This window comes from Plectropomus leopardus, chromosome 16 (assembly GCF_026936395.1).
Source record: "Plectropomus leopardus strain MGB_pleo_1.0 chromosome 16, ASM2693639v1, whole genome shotgun sequence".
Classification (NCBI taxonomy): Eukaryota; Metazoa; Chordata; class Actinopteri; order Perciformes; family Serranidae; genus Plectropomus; species Plectropomus leopardus.
Window position 1 is genome coordinate 23,652,292 of NC_142191.1, and position 22,544 is coordinate 23,674,835.

Consider the following 22,544-nt stretch of genomic DNA (forward strand, 5'->3'; position numbering starts at 1 on the left):
TCTCCATGCTATGTAGCAAGATCAACCTGAAAGCTTTCATTTACTTGGCCAGGTTGCTGTTGAAAAGGAGATTTTAAATCTAAGTGCGACTTACACTTGGTTAAATAAAGGATTTATATCTAGAGAGAGTTTTCGACAGCTTTAAGAGGCTGAAATGATGTGCAGAGAAAACAGAAAACCTAAATACGACTCCAAATCACTGAGATGCAAGTTATATGGGACTAATGTATAACATGACCTCTGTATTTGGCATATAATGGGTACTTTGCAGCAAAATTTTTTACTTTTGAAATGGCAGATTCGCATGAGATCAAGATCACAGAAGACTATGGCCATTAAAAAAAAAAGAAAATGTAATGTTTGTCTGTTGGAGTAGGAAAAGGACAGAGTGTGGAACATAAGTCAGTAGCAGCTAGAAGGTTGATTCAATGACATTGAGTTCCTATCATTAGAGTAATACAGTTAAGGGTTAATATCACAGCATAACAGACCAGGTTGAACTCTTGATCTGAACTTTGTAATTTTCTAATGTGTTTTCTTTTTTTATTGTTTGTTTTATCGGATTAATTCAGAATAGGGTTCGTTTCAGTCGTTGAAATGGTCTTGTATTACTTCCAGATAGCACTAAAATGTCTCAAAGTCTTACGAGTCTGGCTGATTTTGAACCTGATGTTTCCCACACTTTCTCTGCAGCTCTTAGCTCCTCTGTCTGTTTGATTTGTCTTTCAGATACTTGTGTTTGTTGACTTTTCGTTGTGCTTTGGGCCATAGTGTGACTGTGTGTGTGCTGAGTATATATTTGGTATAGTGTGAGATCATCTGTTTTGGGAGGGTTTTGATTGGTCATAGAGTGTTGGAGAGTCCCGTACCCACAATGCAGTGGAAGAAGCCATATGCTCTTGGGGACAGTGACGCACATGAACAACTCTCATCCTCAGGATTTTGTGGGGAGAGTTTTCGTAGTGCAGCTGCAACCGGTTTGACATCAAATACTTTACCAACCGAGCTAAACTGAAAGAAACTGACACCACAGTCAAAGTGGTTTTATTGGTGAGTTCCACATGACACATGTGGAGCCAAATTGTGTGATCAACCAACCACCAAAGTGACTTAAACAAACTGCTTGTGCAGCTCAAAAGAGGATCTATTCCAGTCAGTGTAATCCTACTCTGCTATAAAAAAGGAGGTTTGATGCCGTCTTCATATGGAGTCGCTCAGGGCTACACTGTCTGTGAGAAGCCATTAAGATGAATGAATTCCCATTATGCAGAACTATGTGTGAATGCTTCATATTATTAGCACTGAAGTTATTAGATTTACATAATAAGTAGGACTGTCACCGTTAACACATTAATTAACACATAATTAACAATGCGATTAAGGTCCATACATAATGCTTTTTTCTTTGATTGTGGTACTCACCAGCTGACATTCCTGCCTTTAAGAGGCTGTACCGGGCTGAGTTTTAAAGCTATAGTGGTGATACTGCTACCATCTGAAACTAGAAGACCTGCGGTATCCAACCATGTCCAACCATGCTAACTTGTCAGTAAGGGGGATAAATAATATTCCAAAGTTAGCTTAGATTTTGGCGATGGAAAAACAGGGTTCGCTTGACTTTTGACCTCCAGATATCTAAATGAAAATGGGTTCTATGGTCTCCCCTTTGAAGACATGCTTACATTATGCTGGTCCCATGCAGTTTTTTGCTGTCATTTGATTCCTAATCTCAATCCTGGTAAGAATTGCTTTACCCTGTCAGTATGGACTTAAAAAGTGTTTTGTAATGCAAAATACTGGAATTTAAAACCTGTGATTAAAAAATGTAATCAGTCGTGATTAAATTCTGCGATTAATTGATTTTAAAAAATGAATCATTTGACAGTCCTAGTAATAAGTTTTGCCATTATGATATACATAAGTAATAACTCCAGCATTGGTAGCAAAAGTACTGCAACACTAGTTGTGGCAGCAGTAATGATACCTTACTGCGGACTCAAGGGGCTGCTTTGGTTGAGACATGTTTCAGGGACCTGTGAGACGATGAAATCCAATCCAGAAAGACCAGTTTGAGTAATAGATGCATGAGTATGAAGATTTACTAGATGCAAAAACAATGCACAGATGTTCATAATACAACTACACGGAACTCTAGAACAATAAGTGTATTACTCTATACATTATACTCTTACTTAATACATTTTACAAAGTCATCTACCAAAAAAAAATAGCTTAGTATGCTTTGAGGGTTTTTTTTACAAAGTCATCTACCAAAAAAAAAATAGCTTAGTATGCTTTGAGGGTTTTTTTTACATAGCGCTGCCATTCTGAATATTGTCTTAGTATTCATAGTTGCAGCAATAATAACACAATACATTTATCATTACAGTAGTAGAATGCGTTCTCTACATTTCTTTAGCACTCCCTCAGTATATGTACAGGCGGTCTAATTTCCTGATTCTGTGTGTGTCCATCCAGCTGAAGACACCTTCTTGTCAGCCATCATCAACTACACCAACAGTTCCACGGTCCACTTCAAACTCTCACCTACTTACGTCCTGTACATGGCCTGCCGCTATGTCCTGTCGCCTTCTTACCGGCCTGACATGTCGCCCTCTGAGAGGACGCACAAGGTCATAGCCATCGTCAACAAGATGGTGAGCATGATGGAGGGAGTCATCCAGGTCAGTAACACTACTTTTCAAATCTTTTTTTTGTGCATATGCCGTCATATTTGAACATGATGTATAAATCTGTGCATAATCTCAGTGTGTTCTACTCCTTCATAATGCTGCTATTCGTGCATTTCTTACTGGCAAACTCGCTATTGTTGAAATTTTGGAATTGTTTGAAGCTGAATTCCCCCTATTTACTGTTTTCTTACAAACTACTACACTTGTAGTTTTGTAAGGTGTGTGTAAGTGTTTGTATGTCTATGTTTCTTGCAGCTTTCTCTCCACAGTTACCTCTGTTGTACCAGTCTGTGCTATGTCTCATGTTTGTCTACCTGTCAGTGTTAAACGCTCGTGGTGTGAAGCCTGCTCGTACGCAACATAGACATAGTGTATGCTAAATCTCAGCTAGCATGGCGCTATCAGTGATCATCAGAGCTGAAAATTGTTATGACAGGTTTATTTTTTCTCAATAAATATGTAAACTTCTAGAACAAAATGAAATTTAAAAGGTCGCATTAACACAAACAGTTATACAAAAACTATTACTAAATGCAATATTTTTAAACAAAATTTAGATTTAAATTGGAAAAACTCAGCAAAAGATATGAAACAAGCAGTGGTGGGAGAAGTATTTGGAGCTGTTACTTAAGTAATACCAAAAAAATAAAAGAATTAATACCAAGGTGTGAGTGTACAAAAGTACATAAACAAGACGAGGAATGTGACCAAGCATCTGTCGCCAGCTTTCAGTGCTTAGCAGTTTTTATACTCAGAGGACACATTTTTGTTTTATTATCATAAAAGTTGAAGCCCCAATTAACACAGAGTTGGCATGAAGTCTAATGTTACTGAACATCATGTTTGTTTAAAAAATTAAGCACAGACGTTGGTAGGTCAGAGGATTATGGGGAAAAAAATCACACACACTCCTGAGGTTTTTCTGAGGGGCCTCACTTACTAAGACTCAATAAAATGCAAGAGCTATTTCTTCTTTTATTAGTGCCATTCACTTTTATTTGTTTAGCTGGCAGCCAGCTATTCATTGCCGTTGGTATGCAGTGAAGTTATGAAAGAACACACACACGCACACAGAGTTGACTTAAACTATGTCAGTGTGTGTGGTAGGATTTTAGTTTTATAGAGTTTCGGGGATGTATTTTTAACTTTGGAGGAATATGGGAATGTTCAACTATACTACTTTAGATAGGCTTATAATAGGCTTAAAACAGGATATTTCTGGAGCACTTCTGGCATGCTGAGAAGTTTAAGAAGTAGTTCTTGAATAGTGGAATAATTATGACCGGCTTTACTGTATGAGATGCTGGAGATTAAGTCATGCTTTTGCAATGCTTTGCATCCTTAAATGTCTTAACCGCATTACTTAAATCCTTAAATGGATAACTCGCAGTGTTTTTAATGTCAGCGTGTGATTATCAAATGAAGTGTAATAACTTTGTATCATCACTGAGGAAAGGTCAACATTTTCTGGTAGTGTCAGTCCCCTATTACTCTCTATATTGAGACCACATTTCCCATAAACTTTATAACCTTTTTCCACAAAATGGGTGTTACTCTCACTAGTTATCCAAAAAAATGAACGTTTAGGCAAAAAAAAAAAAAAAATCCCCCATAACATTCCTGTGAAGCAATACAACAGATTTCTCAGTGTGTTATTGAGTTCAGAGTCGGAATTTATTGTTATTGGTCACATTTTGTGGTAATTATACTGCAGCTGTCTTGCACTGTATACTGTTAAAATGTTAATGACCTAAGTTTAATCAAGGATTAACTTCCTTTTTATACTTTTTCACACTTAGCTCATTTATTGCCTTTTATTTCCAACTGCTATACATTATAGGGGTATAAGAAAAGTATTGACACACTTGAGCGTCACAATATTATTTTTTGTAATACTGAATTGGTTGTCATTATCACAATATGGTTTTATAATTAGTAGTTTATGTGTCATGGTAGTAGTTCTTTCTGTGGGTTTTTTTTAACACCCGATCACTCGATTTTTCGGTGAGTTAATCTATCCTTAGCTATTTGACTCCCCCATGCTGATGTATCAGCATATTGCTAACATAAACACAAACAAAATAGGACTATGAAACAGGCAGTCACAAAGGTGCAGCTCCTAAAATCACAAAATAATTCCTTGATTTCAGAATCGCAATATATCACAATGTGTTGAATTCCTGCACTGTGATACATATCGTATTGCCAGTCACGGCTAATAAAGAATTGAAAACTCCATAAGTGTTACTAAACTCTAGACCAAACCTGCAAAATATACCCAAAAAATTAAATTTAATATAAGTCTTCATTTTGGCCTAAATGCAGTTACAGTTTAGGTAATCATTTGATTTTTAAAAGTATATCAGTAATATCATTTCTTGCCTGTTCTGATTTTAAATTTTTCAGACAGACATTAAAGAGATCTCTAAAAGCCTCAATCCAAACTAGATACATTTCACAGACACCCTGTAATGTTTTCTTGGCCAGATGTGGTTTCCAGATGAGCTGCTTCAGTTATGTTTAACTGATTCAAGATGTCTTCACATTGTAAACCATGACCATGTGTGTGTCAAAGTGTATGTGTGTGTGTGTGTGTGTGTGTTACATGGCTGTGTCCATACTGTAGCTGTTGACGTGTTTTCTCTCTGTCCTGTGAACGTGTCCTCCTCCTCTTCCTCCTCCTCCTCCTCCTCTTCCTCCTCCTCCTTCCATCCAGGAGATTCCTGAAGGGGATCAGGTAGGATAGCACAATAGCACACCATGATACGGCTGCTACAGACTCGTCTACCTCCTTCACTCACTCTTAATTTCTCTCTTTTTCTCTGACTCTTTCTCTTGGTGTGGGCGACATTGATAACTAATTTCAAGTTCAATGATGCATCTCAACATATTTCTGTTTGTACAGTTAAAATCTGTAAACCAGCTGGTGGGGACTCAATTTTCTGCCTTTTAAGAAACTTGCACTTAAATAATGTCAGTTTAAAAAAATAAATACATTTAAATAAGAACTTTTTGACTGACCACAAAAAAAAAAGTCAGTAATTTATTATTTTTTTACCATCATTAATTGAGCAAAAAAAGTCCAAACGTTCTTTGGTTCCAGCTTCTTAGAAATTAAGATTTTTTTTCTTTATTCTTGTTTTATATTATTGTAAACTGAGAAAGTTTAAGTTTTGAACAGATGGTTGGACAAAATGAGACATTTTAAAACGTCACTTGGGGCTCTGGGAAGTTGACATACATTAGTCTGGGTCACCTGATGTAGACTGTGGCTTTAGGCATGCCTCTTTGAAGGCAAACCGATACCATGTTAACAGTTTAAAATGTAAAATCATGTTGCCCAACTTCATTGTCCTCTCGGCGTCTTCCTTTGAATCTCTCTCCACTCATCTTCTACCTTTCTCTGTCCTCTGCTCTCTGTCTGCTTTTTTGACCAGCCCTTCATTGTTGCTGCTGCTTCTTTTTCTCCATTCTAACAGAAATGTAAAATACAGCCATAATAATGCGTCCTCCCACAGCTGGAAAACTAAGCAACAACAGCAACATCAACCCAACTAATTCCATTCAGCTTCCTGGAACCTGCCTGGTACTAAAAAAAAAAAAAACAACCAAAAAAACAGCGAAACCAAAGCAACCACTCTTTCTCAGCATTGCTCCATCTTTAATTCTGGCATCCATGTTGTGTGACATCACGTCTTGCTTCTCCTACTCAACAGTGTGGATGAGAGACAAGTCGCGTCCCTCCGACTTCCTCCACCTCCTCTGCTTCATGTGTCTGTTTGAAAGTTCATTTAACATGTTCAACCATCTGTCTATTTTTCAAATGTGTCCTAAATGTTTTTTTGTCACGTTTCGTTTTGGATGCATTTGGCTCCATCTCACATTCTCTGGCTGTTCTGAATGAAGGGTCTTATTATTTTCTTGTTTTGTTTGATTTTTTTTGAGTTTTTCAAGGCGGGGATAGATGAGTGCAGGGGAGCGAGTTTCGCACATTCCTCCCTCTCGGAGTGGTGGGGATATTAACCAATCAGCTCCTCACACACTGAGCTCTGTCCTCCTCCTTGATCTCAGGACCAGAAAATTGCCCTCAGACTGTAGACTGACATATGGAGTGTTATTAAAAATCTGATATCATCCTCTCAGTTTTGCACGTTTGAGATAATTAATTATTCTCCCATTAATTATTCTCTGTCATTATTGTCCTGGTTTAGTGTGCAGATGCTTCCTCATTTTAAGCCGCAAGAGGCTTTGATTACATTAATCATGTGATTGATGTGCAGCTACAGAGTTAAAAAAGACACAGCTTGCTCTGGCCAAAGGTTACAAAATCTACCTAAAATCACCTATTTAGTACATTACATTGTGTTTGTTTAATCCAGGAAGTCCATGCTCCTGAACAAGAAATAGTTTTCATATTTTCTCATATACATAAAAATATAAAAAAGTATAGTATGCAAATGGGAAATAAGGTGTTTCCTTTAAGGCCCAGACACACCAAACTGACATCAAAAAACAAGTGGCGGCAAAAGCCGACTGTCGTGTCCCCTCAAGTCACCGTGTCTTGGCCCAAAAGTTGCGCGTGAACAGACTGCCAAGAGTCAAAAAAGACTACAGGTGAGGGGCAACCAGCACAAAAGCTCTGCGTCTAACTCAGCGAATACCAGCATGCGGCGGTCATCTTTAATCACCATTCAGACAGTTAAACAAGAAGACCTTCTTAACACAATTAAGCCAGTAAACGCAATCCCATGCTGAATGAACAAAGCATATTTACTGTGCACCGATAAAAAAAACGCAAACCATCTTACTTCTAACTTGACCTCAGTCCCTCTTGTCATTTTATCTTTGTTTATATTCCTCATTTGCGTTCCTCTTCTCATGTGCTGAGCTGAAATGCCAATTGGAGTCATTTTATTTGCAGACGGGCTCCGCAGTCTTCAATGTCGATTCAACACGTTGAACTGGCTGAAAAAAGCTGTTGAGGGTCAGTGAGTGCCAGAGGTGCGGGACACATTACAGCGACTGGGGCTTGAAGTCACTTATTGATCCTGTTGCTCACAGTGTGAATACACATGTTCCATATTGTAAGTCTACAGTCTAAACACGGTTACATTTGGTCAAAAAGAAAAAGCCACAACCAACTAGTTAGAGGAGGAGGCTAGTGTCTGGTGACCTGATCAATGAAGATGGTGTCCTGGAGGGAAAGGAGTGGTCACTAATGTCCCTCATAAAGGAAAATCTTGTAGATCTCACAAATGTTGAAGAAACCTTGAAAAAGCATCCTTCTCTTGGTGACAGTGATGACCATTCTTGCTCTCAGCACCAGGTTGCCTTGGAGGGAGGGAGGGGTGGGCGGGGCATGACTCTATCCCTGAAGTAACAACTGCTCCTTCTGGCTGCCACTCAAACAGAAACCCCTCTCTTATCTTCTTTTTAACTCTCCAGTCTTCTCCTTCACCGCTCTAACAACTTCTTTCGTATGTTTTTTTTTCTTTGTGTGTGTTGTTGTGGTTGGTCCGTTACAGAAGCAGAAGAACATCGCAGGAGCGCTGGCGTTCTGGATGGCCAACGCCTCAGAGCTGCTCAACTTTATAAAACAGGACCGGGACCTGAGTCGAATCACGCTGGACGCCCAGGACATCCTCGCCCATCTGGTTCAGATGGCTTTCAAGTCAGTCTGTGTGTGTGTGGTTATGTGTGGATGTGGGGTGGAAATCTGAAATATCATGGAAGCTTTAGAGATGTTCAGCTCTGGAAAACTGATCAGTTTCCCTGGTTTAAAGATGTATAGGTATGTGTTTGAGTAAAATGAAGATTTTAGTTTTATTCTGTAAACTACTGACAACATTCATCCCAAATTCCAAATAAAAATCTTGTCATTTGGAGCATTTATTTGTTGAAAAAAACTGGTCAAAAACAACAATAAATAAGCAGTGGTCTCAGACCTCAGATAATGCCAAGAAAACAAGTTCATATTCATTTTTAAACAACATATTCATTTTTTTTAAACTTAGGAACAGTTCACAAATCAGTATTTGGTGAAATAACCCTGATATCTGATCACAGCTTTTGTGCATCTTGCTCTCCACCAGTCTTAAACATCACTGCTGGGTGATTTTATACCAGATCATATATCAGATTATTGTTGCCCCACATCTGCAAAGAATCGATGGACACCCATCCCAATGATGACCGCAGAAAGTTTTCCATGACTTCTTTGACAAAAGCATGTTTTTACAGGTACCTGGTCCACTGTCTCCAAGCTGATCTGAACAACTACATGCCTGCCTTCCTGGACGACCCAGAGGAACATAATCCACAGAGACCCAAAATCGGTAATATGCTAGCGCATGCAGTGGTTTATGATGTTTTTACATGGAGCAGTGTCCAGTTGTTACCCCTTGTCAGGTTGTATTTGTCTGTTAGCTCTGATCAGTTCAGCCACAGGGATTTTTCCTTCTCAGATTTTTGCCTTTGAATATTTGTCAGGGGTTTGAGGAGGTCAAAGAATCAAATATTTTGTAAGAAAAATAAGTAAAGATTCTAGAAAAGTCTGATAAAAATTATTTTTATTCTTATTTTTATTTTGATAACAATTTGACGATCCCTGGAATTGATCTTGCAATGCCTTGTGGGGGTGTAGGCCTCATGGTAGGGAAACAGTACCTCCAGTGTCAACTTTCAGCTAAGGCAAAATTTTATAATATGGGGCCAAATCTCAAACAAACCAAGAAGAAGACTTATATCTGTGGTTTTACAGACACTGGAGTGAATTAAAGAAAGTTTGGATTCCTATCGTTTAAAATGGCAATAACCCAGGCATTGAGATTCTCAAAGAGAGCAGCTTTTAGCCTCTTATGTTTTTGTTTCACATGTTTTGATTGTGAAGCAACCTCATGTCAGTGACAATAAACATTGCTGTTCTCTAAGTTTTCTAATCACAGCCTGTCTCAATTCTATGGAAGCCCATTTCCACCAATGTGATAGAAACAACAACATCCTTAGGTGAAAATACTGAGTTATCATCTCAAAAGAGTGAGAAGCCTTTTTTGTTTTAGGTAGTATAAGGTAGTAGTGTGTCAAAACATTAGAAACTTCCTGAAAATAAAGACTTGGCACGAGTTAGTATCACAAAATAATAAAAACATTTCAAAATTAAGACTTCGTATCTCAAAATCATAAGAAAGTTTATCAAAATAATGATAAACTTTCTCAAAATAATCACTTAAATCTCGAAATTAGTATTGCAAAATAACAATTAGCTCTCAAAATAATGAGTTACTATCACAAAATTATGAGAAGTTTCTTAAAAACATTTTATTGTTTATCATTTCTCATGCCAGTATTTTGAGAAAGTTTGTCATTATACTCTACAGGATGCACAGGATGGTTTTTCTTGTTTAGTTTTAATTTTTCATAACAGAAATTTGCTTCCATACAGCTGTCCATGCTCTCATACAAAAGTAATGTTTTGCAGATATTTAAAAACCTCTTTCAGCCTGTTATTGAAGATAACCTGATCCTCTTCACCCTCATATGTCTCTTTCTTCCTCCCTCTACAGAGGATGTCCTGCACACCCTAACAGGGGCAATGTCGTTACTGCGGCGGTGTCGAGTAAACGCCGCTCTGACCATCCAGCTCTTCTCCCAGCTCTTCCACTTCATCAACATGTGGCTCTTCAACAAGCTGGTGACGGACACAGAGTCGGGCCTGTGCTGTCACTACTGGGGGGCCATCCTCCGGCAGCAGCTCAGCCACATCGAGGCCTGGGCGGAGAAACAGGGTCTGGAGCTTGCTGCCGACTGCCACCTCAGTCGAATTGTACAGGTGAGGGGTTTTAGGGGAACAAGGGAAGTGTGTGTTGGGACATGATCAGACGCAGAGTGAGTGGGTTGTGGAATCGATGTTATTCATCAGTGTCTTAATTTATTTAAAGCTTTGTAATTGTACTTTATTATTTGTGCTGCTTTGTGGATTCCAGAACTGCAATAGGGATTTCTCTTGCCAGTGTTTCTCTTTTTTATTTGCCAATTCAGAAACCAGATCTTTAGTTCTTTGGTGGTTTTTCTTCACTCGGAATGGTAGCTAAGGTCATGCTGGGCTTGCCACTATAAACTTTGGTTTTTGAGATGTTATAAAAAGCTAGAATATGTTCAAATAATTTACTTAAGGAACAAGAATTGACTGAAGGGAGGACATAATATGCACATAGTATGAAGTGGTAATATGCGCATAGTATGCAGGTCACCACATCTTCATTCATCCAAACGTATTCACAGATAAAGTGAAAGCACCTGTGAACTTGTAACTGGCATGTATTGTATTTCTCCATAACATTCAATATTTGTGACAACATAATAAAGTTAGAAAAAACCCTTACAAGCTAATAATGCGATAGAGCTCAAAGTCTCAGCTCATCTGCTTCTTTAGGACTGCGTGAGTGTTGTTTAGTCAGATATGATGGGCGTTTCCCTGGCAACATTTGCAAACAACCCAACAGCTGTCGCCAGATTTTTATAATTGTATTGCTAAAAATAAGTGGTGTGTGAAAACAACTGGAAACAACACAGCTGTGGTCATGTAGGACTCCACTGCTTACAATAAGGAGAATAAGAAAATGTCTTTCAGAGCCTGTAGTTAAAATTTAACTTTAGAACATTTGAGGGCCAGTTTTCAATTAGGCTTTAAAGATTTTTGTTACATATGCAAGCTGTATGTATGGGGAAAAAGGATGCAAATTTCAGATGGAAATGTGAAATATCTAAGAACATCAGCTCACAAATTTTAAGTTGGAGTGTGGAACTTTTACATATAAATAATCCCCCTTTTACATTCACTTTATTTATTTTACATTAGATTTGTTTTGTTTTTCTTTAGTTTCGTTTTCTCAATGGGTCATCTGTATGTTTGTGATTCTGACGTTGTCATTCTATATATTTTGAAAGTTTGAAATAAAGATTTTTAAAAAAGGGAATAAATGAGAGACCATAGTGACAGAGCAGCCAGTCAGGAGTACGGCGGAAAATTCTAAAAAGCGTTTATGAAAAGTTTCTAGAGTGGATACTCCAGATTAAAAAGAAACTCAGGATTTAGAGAAAGAACTAAAGCCAAAAACATGAGCAGAGCGCTCCTGGAGCTAGGGAAATGTGCAAACTCACCTGCAGGCATACGTTATAAGCATGCCTCCACTGTGTTTATATCACTACTTTCACTGCTCCAGGGATGAGACAAAATTTCCACACTTCAGCTTTAAGGCACACTATACAATAACATTATATACTCTCTCAGTGTTAAGGATTTACAAAGGACAATGTGCTTGACAAGGCTGGAAATAAACAGACAAGATGTTTAGCTCATAGAGATGTGTTTTTTTCCCTGTGTGTCCTCTAGGCTACGACCCTGCTGACCATGGACAAATACTCCATGCAGGATGTGCAGAACATCCACAACACCTGCTTTAAGCTCAACTCCCTGCAGCTTCATGCACTCATGACCAACTACCATTGTGCTCCGGACGAGCCTTACATCCCGCCTGTAAGACAAAAGCACAAATGCACACTCAAAACATAGAATACTCAATTTATGTAACATCATTTTTGATGTACAGAAAGCTTTGATAAAGCTATAACATAATGCCAGCTACATGTAATGTGATTACTCATATGTGATATGTGTGCTGCTCCTGATTGTGTGTGTGTTTGTGTGCAGGAGCTGATAGACCACGTGGTGGCAGTGGCAGAGAACACAGCAGATGAGCTGGCGAGGAGTGACGGGAGAGAGGTGCAGCTGGAGGAGGATCCCGACCTCCAGCTGCCCTTCCTCCTTCCTGAGGATGGCTACTCCTGCGATGTGGTGCGAAGCCTCCCAAATGGCCTGCAGGACTTCCTGGAGCCGCTGCTGCAGAGAGGTAAAGGCACAGTGACTAAAACTAAGGCGAAAAAAGAAATATTGTTGAGAAAGAAACAGGTTTTTGTAAATGTAAACGCAATTTATTTAGTAATGAGTTAATATATCCTGGCTTTTATGCAAGAATCTGCAGCAACTAACAGTTGATTCAGTTTATTATATTATTTTTGGGATCACCGGATGCTCATAATAGTCGTGTAACAATTTGATGTTTAATGTTTGAGGTCCCCCTCCACTCAAAAATATGTTTTGCTATTTGTTCAGTGAGGGAGAAGGAGCCGTTATAGATGAAAGTATTCCTGATATTAATATATCAAGATTACATGATCAATGCTTTTGTGTAACATGGGCTCTTTTCCTTGACACTTGAATTGTTTTGACATAACAATATTGTGTTGATAGTCACAGAAGTTAGACTGATGACTCAGTGAAAATGAGCTGTAAAATGTGTATGTCTGTGTGTGTTTCTTCGACCAGGCTTCTGCAGGTTAGTGCCCCACCCGCGGTCGCCTGGTACCTGGACTGTCCACTTTGAAGGAGCTGACTGCGACAGCCATTTCTCTGCTGCTGACAGTTCTGAGATGGTAGGAGACACACACACACACACACACACACACACACACACACACACACACACACGTCTCACTCTCTCTCTTTCTCTGTCTCTCTCTCTAAACGACTCAGTGTGCGTGTGTGTTTGCACTCGTATGTGTCAGGGCAGTAGGGCATCCCAGGTAAAGTTGTGGCCACAGAGGACTCCAGGCAGGTTCAGAAATGCTGACTCATAGAAGCTGCACAGACTAAAGTGTACAGTAGATCTGACAGCTGAGACAGACACAGAAAGTGTCTACAGGGTAACTTCAGGATGCTACTCTGCTTATCTCGATGCACTGACGTGGCTTTTCTTTAGAGTTTGCTCAATCAGTGAGTGTCTGTTGAAATGATTTTGCCACAAAATTCTAATAAAAATGCTCCAAAATGTTTCCAGACGAGAGATGACAGTGAACTTCCAATCTTAATATAGTTAGTTCTGCTTTTTGGGGATGGATGCTTTGAATTAATGAAATGAATAAAAGCAAAGATCTTAATTGGATTTGCAATGTTTTTCCTTGCCTTTAATATTGTAGCCTCATTGTGGTTTTGTGAAAAACCTCTATATTAGTTGAGAAAACAATCTCAAGGTCCATCTAGTAGTTGCTCTGGAGCGCTCAATTATATGTTGGTTATCCTCAGATCCAGATCGAGTTTGCCCATATTTTATTTTTAAATAACATTTTCTCTGAGTCATCCATGTTCAAAGTTTAACTTTGCATCTCACCAAGAGGTCCATTTAGTAGCTGTTCTGGAGCTTTCTATCATATATCACATGATTTTGGTGAGATAATCTTCTACAGCTGCTGTCTCACCTCTATTACTTTGAGAGTTTTAACTGTCAAACAAACAGTGTGACAGTGAAGAACTTGTTTATTAATTTGGTCATTCCAAGATAAAATAGGGCAGACAGAAGCTTCTGCAACTTATCACAAGTATATTTGAGCATATAGCTCCATTTCCCCAAAAATTGTGACGCTGTGTAAAACGTAAATGAAACAGAATGCAACAATTTCCAAATGCTGTTTGGTCTATATTCAGTTTAATACAGTGCAAAGGAAAGATATTAAATGTCTAAACTAAAAAACTTTATTGTTGTCTTTTTGAATATACACTTATTCTTAATTTGATGCCTGCAAGACGTTTCAATAAAGTTGCTACAGGGAAACATTTACCTCTGTGTTACATCAACCTTTTCTTTTAACAACACTTAATTGAGGACATTACTTGTTGATGTTTTGGAAGTCAAAATTCTTCCATGCAAGTCACTGGACTCTGTTTTGATTTACCTTTTACATCGTGTCCCCACTTTTTTCTAATAGGAATTGTACAAGGTAACATAAACAATGTTGAATAATTAATTGATGATACACAAGGTAAAAATTAAACAATTTTAACAAATGTCACAAAGGATGACACCTTGGAATATTATTAGTATTTAAAGATAAACTATGCTGTTAACAATTTTACACAATTGGTTTTTTGTGAAATATAGTTGAAATTTCAAACCAGAAGTAGCCAGCATTAGCTTATATAGATATATCAGCTAATGGTATGCATCAGCATGATATAAGCTCCCTTCAGTCGCTCGTGTTGACCTTTTCTGGCTAAGCTCATTTTTGCACGTGACCGGATAATTTAAGTCTAAAATTTACTGGATGTACTGGGGATAAGGCAGATTGAGCAGGAGTTCAGCAGTCAAGACATGACAAAAATGAAAATGTGGATCAGTTTACAGGTAAATTCAAGACTAAAAATGGTAAAATTCCTGAAGAGATTCAGAGCTGTAGACAGTATGACGGCACAGCTGACATAGTTTGACTATTTTTAGAAAAGCTTAAACCTGGAAGTTGCTTTGATTTGGTTACAGAGGTTTGTGTGTGTGTGTGTGTGTGTGTGTGTGTGTGTGTGTGTGTGTGTGTGTGTGGTCTCCCAGTTGGAAGGCAGTGATTACAGTGACTACAGAAGGGCCAATTTACTTTTCATAACAACCTTCACAGACACACACAAATGCACACCAAACACACACACAATTTAATCAACACTAATCACACTGCAACAGTTAGTCAATGATAGACCTCTTTTCATCGCAACACACAGCCTTCGAAACTCACACACACACACACACACAGCCACTTCCTCTGTAATTGGTCTGTTTATTCCAGCTCTACTATTTCATGACTGCAGTCTCGACATTACGCAGGCGTCTCTCACAAAAACACATACACACACACACACTTTGATAAATAGTGTGTGGACCACACTGAAGGGGGTGTGGCTCATGTCGGAAGTCCTGTGCGACCATCGTAAGTACAGTTCTGCTAGAATGTGTTAAGCTATTTTAGATTTGATCGACATTACATGTGAAACATTAAGCTTTACTAAGCTAAATATCTAACCATGTTTGTGCTGTAATCTGTAAATTTTGGATTTTTAAGTACTTAAATAGAAGCAAAAATTAAGAAATTCAGACAGAAGGGAACTTTTTTCTTTTTGTTTTCTTTGTAATGGTTTACATTTTATCAATTTTCTAAGCCTACATTTTGTGCAAACTTAAATGATTAAGTGGAGGGTTTTTTTAGTTTTTGTTTTTAGAAATGATCTGCTGTGAAGGTCATTTTTAGAAGCATTTCTAGATTCATATAAACACTGGCGCTGTGTGGACAGAGCGCCTGTTTTCACAGAGTGGAACAAGCTATCTCAGAAGCATGAAGGTGTTTGTCTGTGTTTATAAGGAGCACTGGGATCCAGAGCTACACCCTTTCATCTGTGCCAATACCCACACTTTAGTTTTGCAAATAGTTGAGTTGCTATGTACATAGTTGAAGCTATTTTCATTGATTTCTTTTGTGCATTGATTTACTGTAGCAATTACACATTTGTAAGTCATTAGGACTGTAACATCTTTCTCACTGCGTTGTACAGGACAGTGCATCTCAGCAGTTATTTTGTTAACTACTGGTTAAGTCCTACAATTCTTTTTTTTTTTTTTGAAATACCTCTAAATTAGGGAAAACTGAATGAGAGATGTGGGAATGTATTTCCTTCTTGGGCTGCTTGTTGTAAGTATTTTCCTAGTTTACACTCCTTATATATCTTATTAAAGGTAAAGATGTCACTTAACTTTGGTGGCACGTTTGAGTTTTGATCTTTGCACAAACATTTTTTTTTTTACCATTTCCTTCAGGTCAGCAGGTCAAAAGTGACCTGCTGACACAAAAGGTCCAAAAATGTCCAAAACGTTACAGACTTATATTGTTGCTAAAGTCATAGCTGAAGGCATAGAGCAGTACCTGCTTTAAAATAAAAGTCCTGCACGGCTAATTAAAAGTTTTGAGAAAATCATGTAATTTTGTTGTGTGTTATGAAATTGTTACAGTAATCTTGCATCAGTTCCCTTCCACGTAATGAAAAACAACAGATTTAGATTCTGCAGCAGTCGATGTAACATAGCTCCAACACGCTTCGATGTATGACTGCTTATTACCCTCACTTATGTTGCCCCATTTTCTCGCCGTGTTCTGTCTCTTTCTTCAAAAGCCAGTTAGCTGGAATTATGAATCTAATATGTTTGAAAAGCCTCCTTGCAAGTGGGGCAAGGGGCATTTTTTAAAAATTTTTATTATTATTATGGACTCTTGAAAAGTCAGAAAGAAGTTTTTAAATTTGGTGTATGAAAATGTGTGGGAACCCTGGTTACAGACATAATTTGTATTTAGGTTGTTTAAGTTGTAGCTGAGATGTCAATTGTAATGTTGCTGTATTTGTGCTACCAGTGTGGTCTTGTTTTAATTGCTGTCTGTTTTGTCTTTGCGTATAGATTTAGTGTTATTGTACCAGTAGTTGTTGTGCGGTTGTTGTTTTGTTTGTTTCTGGGTGTTCCTGGAGATTGTAGAATAAATCAGCTCACTCCCCGCATTTACGCAAGAGTTCTGTCCAAACTCACAAAAATACACGCTACGATGCAGACATACTTTTCTGCAAGTCTGACATGAGCATATTTATTTTAGAGTATCCTTTGTCAGAATATTTTTTCATGATGTGGGAAACCTCTCTTTCTCTCTCTCTCTTTCTTTGTTTCTGTCTTTCTCCCCACCCAGTCACCCAGCCCTGTTGTGTATATGTGTGTGTGTGTGTGTGAGTGTGTGTGAGTGTGTGTGAGTGTGTGTGAGTGTGTGTGAGTGTGTGTGAGTGTGTGTGTGTGTGTGTGGGTAGCCATTATGTGGTTTTCCATTCTTGACTTCATTCCAGCGACCACAGGTTCCTCTGTGGTCTTCCCCTTTCCCCTTTTTATCCCTCCTTCATTCCTTCCCTCCCTTTTCTCATCCCTCCCTCTTGTTACTCCCCAGTCTGCTTTCAGAGGCAGACACAGGCAACACAATACCAGAGGACATTTGCCGAATTTCCCCCAAGGCTGTTTAAAGACACATCTAAGAGGTTTCATCCTCACTCATAGTTTGTCCTTCCTGTCTATCTCTCATTTCAGCCAATGAGGAAAGACCCGGAGGTTGTCACGGTAACCCTGAAGAAGCACAACGGCATGGGCCTCAGCATCGTGGCTGCCAAGGTAGGAAATACCACCTGGGAGTGTGTGTTTGTGTCTCTCTTTCTCTCGTTGTGTCTGAGGAGTTCAATCCAAACCAGCAGATCTGAGATTTGTCTGAGCTTTTCAAGAAACTTTTTTTTTTAATAAGAAAACTTCTCTTTTAAGGTAGAAGTCATATATTTTAAGTGTAGAGGATTGGCATGAATTTGACAGGAAATCCAAAAATAACTTGGGTGTTTTTATCTTGGCTGGTGAGACAGAGTGTGTTGGATTTTGTGTGTGTGAGACTGAGCGACACAGTGCTGACAGAAAAGGCTGCTACTTTAAATAGACTGCTTTCATTGTTGAGTCTGACAGCGGTGCAGAGACTAAACAGTGACATTGCAAAGAAACCTCTGGATGACTGCTGGACGTAAACGTGGTCCATTTAGTTTGCTGTTAGAGGGGCAGTGGGTGGGTGAAGGCTGGGGCTATTCATCACTGTCTGTCCATGTTGTTTATTTGCACACACACCTCTGATATAGGACAGAGCATGGGGAAATTCTACACCCCATTACTGTGTTTCAGTATTAAATAAAAGTGCACAGATTAACCAAAAGGACAGTTATTGTATCAGGATAAAAATAATGTTTGCATGTCTCTCATGTTAACTGCAAACATAGCAAACAAACCACACTGCTGTGAAAAATGAACTTTTCATGCAGCGTATGATTGGATTAATGAGTGGTCTAAAGGAATAAAGATGGACAGCAGATAGAAATGGATGAATTAGGATGGACACCTTTTAAGAGGTTTCACTTCGCTTAACTTTAGTAAAGGGTTACAGCATGTCGAGGAGAAATCACCCCAAAACAAACTAACAAACTAACAAACAAACAAACAAACAAACAAACAATATCATTTCTAGTGTCTAAAAAGTTGACAGATGTGCACCGTGGTGGCATCTGCTGGATAAAATCTGTATTGCAGGACACAGATTGCCCTCTGCAGGCAGCAAACTAGTAAACTCAATAATGTCATCTAAATTTTTGGCAGTACAGCTTTTCTTTTTTATTTGTCGATAAAATTCCATAAAACAATGTCCACCAAGTGAGAGAGTAACCTGGATGAATCCAGCTGTCATCATGCAACCTAAACCTCAGAGGTTAATACAAACATCTCCATCATCACTCTCCAATTTTATACGACCCCCTTTATCATCAGCTGACTCATCCTGAGCATTTAACAGCTTGACAGCATCATGAGAGGACAGGACAACACTCAAAAAAGTTACATTTTCTAATGCAGACTACCTAGTGTTGGATTTGTTGTCTTGTGTGAATTCACAAAGGTCCCAGGCCGGGAACAAACTTAAAACAAGTACATGTTACGCAACTTGGAGCCACCTTGATGTCCCACACTGCTTGAATTTAAAGGTAAAACGGCAAAGAAAAGTGCAGCACAGCTGGACGTCTACTTTGCCTAACACATCTCTTGAAGGGGAAACTTTGCACTTACAAGCCACACGGTATACTTAATTCTGTTTTAAAGTGGCAGGTCACCCCAAAATCAAAAACCTATAGTGCTATTTATCAGTCTAGATTGTTTTTATATGAGTTGCCGATTGTTGGAGATATTGGCTGTATAGATGTCTGCCTTCTCTCCAATATAATGGATCTAGATGGCACTCGACTTGTGGTGCTAAAAGTGGCAAAAAGGACATTTGAAAAACTCAAAACCAGTGTCACCAGAAATCATGACCTGGTTACTTAAGATAATCCACAGACCTTGATGGGAGTGGTTTCATGTAGGAACTATTTTCTTTCTATGTAATGACAGTCACCAAACAAATCACCTTGAGGAAGGAAGCATGCTCACCTAGCACCACCGAGCAGGCTAATGTTGCAGCCCAGCCAAAGAGGATACCATTAATGTTTGCTTCTCGTGCTGTCATGAGCACGACGCTGTCATGTATGAGTACATGCATGCTGTGATGTAAAACTTGTCTAACCTGCTTCCTTCTGCTCTTTCATCAAAGAATAGAAAGATGTGTGACGCGTTTTGTTGCTAAGGTTTATGTACAGCCAGCATGGATAACATCTTGTGGTGCTTTATCCTGTTTTTCGTGCTTTGCTAGCACTTTTTTAATGATAAAAGAGGCAGACCGATAGTATTTCTTCTCTGTGCGATACATAAGGACTCTCTCTTTTTCTTTAGAGCAGAGTGAGTTTCCTGCTAAAGGCGAGAGCTTTCCTGTGTGGCTGTGAGCATGTGTGTGTGTGTGGGAAGGAAGGATGTACTGAGGAAACCTCCTTGCTCTGTTTATTTTCAATGCTGTGTGGATGTATGAGGAGGAGGAGAGCAAGTGGAGAATTGTGTGTGTGTGTGTGTGTGTGTGTGTGTGTGTGTGTGTGTGTGTGTGTGTGTGTGTGTGTGTGTGTGTGTGTGTGTGGGATGGGATAGGCAGGTAGAGAATTTTGTCAAACAGCTGCTTGAGTTCTCGATAACCTGGGCTGAGCTCTGTCCTATTATATAACTGTGAGAGTGTATGTGTGTGCGTGTGCGTGTGTGTTTCCCTGGTGGAGCTGCAGCAGCGCTCCACCTCACTCTGACCAGCCGGTGTCCCAGCCGACACTTCACCTCTGGATTGCTGCCTGGATTCACTGTTTCTTAACAAATGCGCTGCAATTAGGAACTCGTGGAGGAACTTTTCTGCACTTGGAAACATTACAGGAATTTACTAAATCTTTTTAAAACTATTTTTTTGAATTTCTACAGCTTTTTAAATTTACAAAACATCTGTTTGTGAGAGTTTTTAAAATATTTTCTCACAGAACTGTTTAAAATGACCTGTACTAAACTTCCACTACTTTTTGCCACACACGAAGGAATTCATATAACTTTTTTTATCCCACATTTCTACTGTAAATAGTGATTTTAACACACTCAGCTGGATGGATTACTTCCAGCCAGTGTAATTGGGTGGTTTTGGACTTGTCGGTGCATGTTAGCAGGTTGTAGCGCTGTCTCAGATAAAAAGAGGGGTGCCTGCATTTGTGTGTGTGTCCCAGTCTGGACGTCCCTGTGTGAACTGGTTTGGACGACGCTGACGAGCGGCTACAGCATGTGGTTTTCTGTAGTGGGCAGGAAGGACCAGGTAATGGTGCTTTAATGATTGTCTGTGTGCAACAACACATGGAAAGTAGAAAGAAAACATTGCTGCCACTTGTAAATTTCTCAGTTATGTGCTCTCTTCGGAGTTATTTTTGAATGAGCTAAACACGATTCTGAGTGTGTGTGTGTGTGTGTGTGTGTGTGTGTGTGTGTGTGTGTGTGTGTGTGTGTGTGTGTGTGTGCTCATACACATACAAACCAGATAAAAAGTGACTTTCTTCTTTCTTTCTTTCTTATTTTTTAAGAAAGATAAGATTCCTTTGTACTTTCTACATGATGTGATTCTCTTTGTTGCTGTGTTTCCTAACACGCTGACTTAATTCACCGGTGAAGGTTGCATAGTGAAGTTGCCAGCAGCTGGTTGAACACTGAACACGTGAATAGTAGCAGACCAATGTAGTTTATGGAGTACCAACCAGTGTAATGGCCTTCTGGTTTGTCACTTGTCACTGTTTGCTTTAAGGTTCATTCTGATAATGGTTAAACTAAGGTACACATGAGAAACAGATGGTAAAACACATGAATTTTGGACATTGTGCTCAGTGAGATTAGCTTTTTCATTCTGAGCTATCAATAGTGTCTTTTTAATAAAAGCAGACTTTATGTTGAAGTTAGTTTTCACTTATGTTTAAGTCCAGAATGTGAATTCAGTTTTATGAGACACTTGAATCAGATTCTGCAAAAATATACATAAGTTGTATTTTTTTGTTTTCCAGTCTTTTCTTCCTGGGCTTGAAGTACTTGGCGAGAGACTTTCTCGGTTTGATAGCAGTGAACATTTTTTAGGTAACATCTGATTACTGTTTTCATAATTAAGGTGCAAAAAACCTCAATATCCCTTTTTACACTGCCTGTTAAATGCGCTGTTATGCCGACTCACTGTTCTGTGTTAAACATTACACCTTATTTGGGTCCATGATGCCAGTATGCTATCTAAAAAAATACACTGGAGTGTCATGTTGCTGCCACTGTTTGGTTTGGTGTAAAAATGCTAAAGAGACATAAAGGTGGAACTAAGCAGTGGCCCTATAGCGCTGTCCCTGTGTGAAAAGGGTTAATGAAAGGATTGTTTGCAGAGTACTTCAGTTTAGAAACAGCCATATTAACCCTCAGTAGTAAGACCAGTTTGTCAAACAGATGTTGCAGTGATTGATCTGTAACTCCATATTAAACATGACACACTTAATGCATTATACTCATATTGTTTAAGCTATTTATCACTCTCTGTGGCACAAAGCGGGGGAGTTTGCCGTGAGTTAAAACAAATTTGTATCCTTAAAACCCACGTGTGTGTGTGTGTGTGTGTGTGTCTGTCTGTGTGTGTGTGTGTGTGTGTGTGTGTGTGTGTGTGTGTGTGTGTGTGTGTGTGTGTGGGTGTGTTTCATGGTATTGTATTCTCCAGCTCCCAGCTGTCTGGATAAAAGTTGGGAGTTGACAAAACTCTTGTCCTCCCTCTGTTGCTCCTGTGTCGATGTGTTTACTCATTTATCTTTTGCAGTACAAAACAGAACATTCCCTCAGTGCAGATAAAACAGCTAAAGCTAAATTTGCAACATATTGCAATCCATTTTTTTAGAGATATGACAGTGTTTCATGCAAGAGAGAAATCTTGTTTGCTTCAGTTTTGGTTATTGGCAAATTATCTCACCTGATA

General features: G+C 38.9%; 1 protein-coding gene across 1 annotated transcript in view; it reads left to right on the plus strand.

Moving 5' to 3' along the window:
• afdna (afadin, adherens junction formation factor a) overlaps window positions 1-22,544 on the plus strand; it is a 118,868-nt gene that overhangs the window by 59,934 nt on the left and 36,390 nt on the right. Inside the window, 9 exon segments of the mRNA XM_088089691.1 lie at window positions 2,479-2,684; window positions 5,410-5,430; window positions 8,219-8,364; window positions 8,934-9,028; window positions 10,256-10,521; window positions 12,085-12,228; window positions 12,403-12,601; window positions 13,078-13,184; window positions 17,678-17,758. Coding sequence (XP_087945817.1) covers window positions 2,479-2,684; window positions 5,410-5,430; window positions 8,219-8,364; window positions 8,934-9,028; window positions 10,256-10,521; window positions 12,085-12,228; window positions 12,403-12,601; window positions 13,078-13,184; window positions 17,678-17,758 — 1,265 coding nt within the window.